General features: G+C 34.0%; 1 protein-coding gene across 1 annotated transcript; it reads right to left on the bottom strand.

Annotated features, from left to right (window-relative positions):
- Window positions 1-835: 835 nt before the first annotated feature.
- On the bottom strand, window positions 836-2,809 carry LOC145112101 (uncharacterized). Its single transcript, XM_079048314.1, has 6 exons — window positions 2,302-2,809; window positions 1,805-2,181; window positions 1,408-1,473; window positions 1,219-1,284; window positions 1,031-1,096; window positions 836-907 (listed from the first exon to the last, which is right to left on the bottom strand). The coding sequence occupies exons 1-6, from the start codon at window positions 2,807-2,809 to the stop codon at window positions 836-838; spliced, it is 1,155 nt and encodes a 384-aa protein (XP_078904440.1).
- Between the last annotated feature and the right edge of the window lie 214 nt (window positions 2,810-3,023).

Below are 3,023 nucleotides of genomic sequence, written 5' to 3'. Positions count from 1 at the left end.
ATACATTTCGGTCCAGAGTCTTCCCACATCGCACGGACACTTCTTTAGTTGTACAAGATTTAGAGTTCCTTATCTTGAATCAACGGTTCAATGACATATCGGCTCACGATGGTGTCCGTGCGATTTTGCTATATATCCTCAATCAAGGTTTTTTGGGAAAGGAGCTTAATGATAAAGTCACCAAGGAATTTTTGTGGGTGGTGGAGAACCTGGATCAATGGAATATGTATTTGTCAATTTAATATTTATAATAAAATACTAATTTTTATACGTTTAACTAATACTTTTTCTTATAATATAGGTTCTCGTGGGGGAGTTATCTATGGAGTAAAACATACCTTAGATTGTCGGTTATGTTTAAGAAATTTGAGGATCATATGTCCAACAATCCAACAAAAGCGATTGTGTACACACTAACGGGTTTTGTTATTCCTTTGAAGGTATATTTAAGTAATTAAAAAAATATATTTAATAATTTATCGGTTTTTAATTTTTTTTTAAATTTTAGTTCGTGCTAACACTTATAAATTAACGTATATTTATTACAAGATATGGATATGGGAGATGTTCCCAGCAGTTCGGGGAAATGCTGCGATACGACGCAATTATTTATATCCTCGTATCGTGCGCTGGTTTCATATTAGGAGGTTAACTTGGGCGAAAGTTTGCGATGTTTTCGATGTTGATCAGGACGAGGCGCATTAACCCAAAAAAAAGATGATTGCCTCAGATGCCGAGTCCTCTACTCCAAAAAAAGATGTCGCACCTTATGTTATTTTATCGTAAGCTAAAAATGGCAACTTATGTTATTTTCTGTCGTTTTTAACAGCACCAATCATACTTTGCAGGGTAAAACCAATGATGTAACGATATCGAATTTGAAATCCGGATAATTTCCGACGAAGAACTATTTAAAAACAACGTAACAAACATATAACATATTAAAATCACACTAAAAAACATATGTTATCGTAAGCTAAAAATGGCAACCTATGTTATTTTATGTCGTTTTTAACAGCACGAAACATACTTTGGAGGGTAAAACCAATGATGTAACGATATCGGATTTGAAATCCGGATATTTTCCGAAGAAGAACTATGTAAAAACAACGTAACCAACATATAAAACATTAAATTCACACTAAAAACATATGTTATCCTAAGCTAAAAATGACAACTTATGTTATTTTATGTCGTTTTTAACAGCATGAAGCATACTTTGGAGGGTAAAACCAATGATGTAACGATATCGGATTTGAAATCTGGATATTCTCGAACGAAGAACTATGTAAAAACAACGTAACCAACATATAAAACATTAAATTCACACTAAAAAACATATGTTATCGTAAGATAAAAATGACAACTTATGTTATTTTATGTCGTTTTTAACAGCACGAGACATACTTTGGAAGGTAAAACCAATGATGTAACGATATCGGATTTGAAATCCGGATATTTTCGAACGAAGAACTATGTAAAAACAATGTAACCAACATATAAAACATGAAAATCAAACTAAAAACATAATTTTATCGTAAGCTAAAAACGGCAAGTTATGTTATTTTACGTGGTTTTTAACAGCACGAACAAATGGAAAATATATTACAAAGACAATGGCAAATACATTTCAAACATAATATATTTCAAATATATTACAAACACAATGTCAAATATATTACAAACATAATATATTAAAAATATATTACAAACAACACACGAAATATATTACATAGTCAACGACAAATATATTAAATGCATCAATATTTAAAGGGAATAAATTTTACATCGGCAATAAAACAACCATCAAAGGGTCTGGTATTTCCCATTCAGATGATGGGGGAAGTGGGTGAACGGTTTGTGTCTGGTAGACGAGCTGAAATACATCAGCATGGTAATATACTTGAATCGAATAAACTATTTCATGCATGTTTGACTCACGTGCTGCTGCGATGGCATGACCACATGCTATACCGAGACCGCTCCATTTTCCACATGAACAAGTACGACCGTTAATGTCTACAACACAAGTTGTTTTAAAATCAAATACTTCATACACATCTGTCGGCATGTGAGACGAGATCTGTTGGGGGATCTGTGTTGCTTGCCAACGAACAAACTTTTGCATCATTCTTTGAACCACCAGTTCAGCATACGGTGTTAGTAAACCAGTCAAACTCCCTGAAAAATAAATATGGTTAGAAAAGGTTGTTGTACAACCTATTTAATTCTTTTATATTGCACCCGAAAATATACCTGCTATTATTCTTCGTTATTCAAATGTATTTTGCATGTACCCACTAATTCCCTCGATAAGCGCTATTATCGGTACATTACGATGATTGAGCGATACTACTGAAAAATATTGAGGAACTTCCATGTTGAGTACATTCGAACGGATGTTAAGGAAATAGGCTCTTGCCCATTTCGGATGACCGATATTCGTAAGCACTTCACGAGCATCAATGTGTAGCCTAGAAAAATTTTGTTCAAAAGTCGACATAGTGTACGATTTTAATGTTATCCAGAACAAAGTTTCCATTGATCTTCCAGAGCCTACTCTTGTGCGTAAATATTTGTGGACGCTCTTACAAGTGTAACCATGATAAGAATCAGTGAAAACATTATCTACGCAAGAGCCAACAACATCGTACATATTGGATATGAACGCTACTTCCTTACTCTCCCCGAGACATTCTTTTAACCTCATTAGGAACCACGTAGAAGTTACCACATTATTTCCAACCGCCATACCAAATGCTATAGGGAAAGTCAGATTGTTCCCATCTTTAGCAACCGCTACAAACATTGTTTTTAGGTAGTCCCCTCTAAGACGGACACTACCTATGTAGAGGACATGCAAGAAACAATTTACGAATGCATGGACCTGTATTTTTTAAGAGTGCAAAGCAATTAGTTTAAATGTACCAATATTAACAAATGTAAAGCAACAAAAGAAATTTGGAAAAGAAATATACCACCCATTCAATAGCCAGAAAACAAGATTGGAAACGATCCATCAA

The sequence above is a fragment of the Lactuca virosa genome, chromosome 5, assembly GCF_052849685.1.
Source record: "Lactuca virosa cultivar CGN04683 chromosome 5, Lactuca_virosa_CGN04683_v6, whole genome shotgun sequence".
In the NCBI taxonomy this organism is placed as follows: domain Eukaryota; kingdom Viridiplantae; phylum Streptophyta; class Magnoliopsida; order Asterales; family Asteraceae; genus Lactuca; species Lactuca virosa.
This window is presented reverse-complemented; position numbering and strand designations above follow the sequence as displayed.

Bases quoted from the DNA above. Each gene is read 5' to 3' on its own strand.
- LOC145112101 (XM_079048314.1), bottom strand. From the start codon at position 2,809: ATGTTTGTAGCGGTTGCTAAAGATGGGAACAATCTGACTTTCCCTATA. The intron at 2,182-2,301 runs GTGGGTACATGC...TTTATTTTTCAG, and splicing joins AGCGCTTATCGAGGGAATTA to GGAGTTTGACTGGTTTACTA. The intron at 1,097-1,218 runs GTATGCTTCATG...GTTTTTACATAG, and splicing joins CATTGGTTTTACCCTCCAAA to TTCTTCTTCGGAAAATATCC.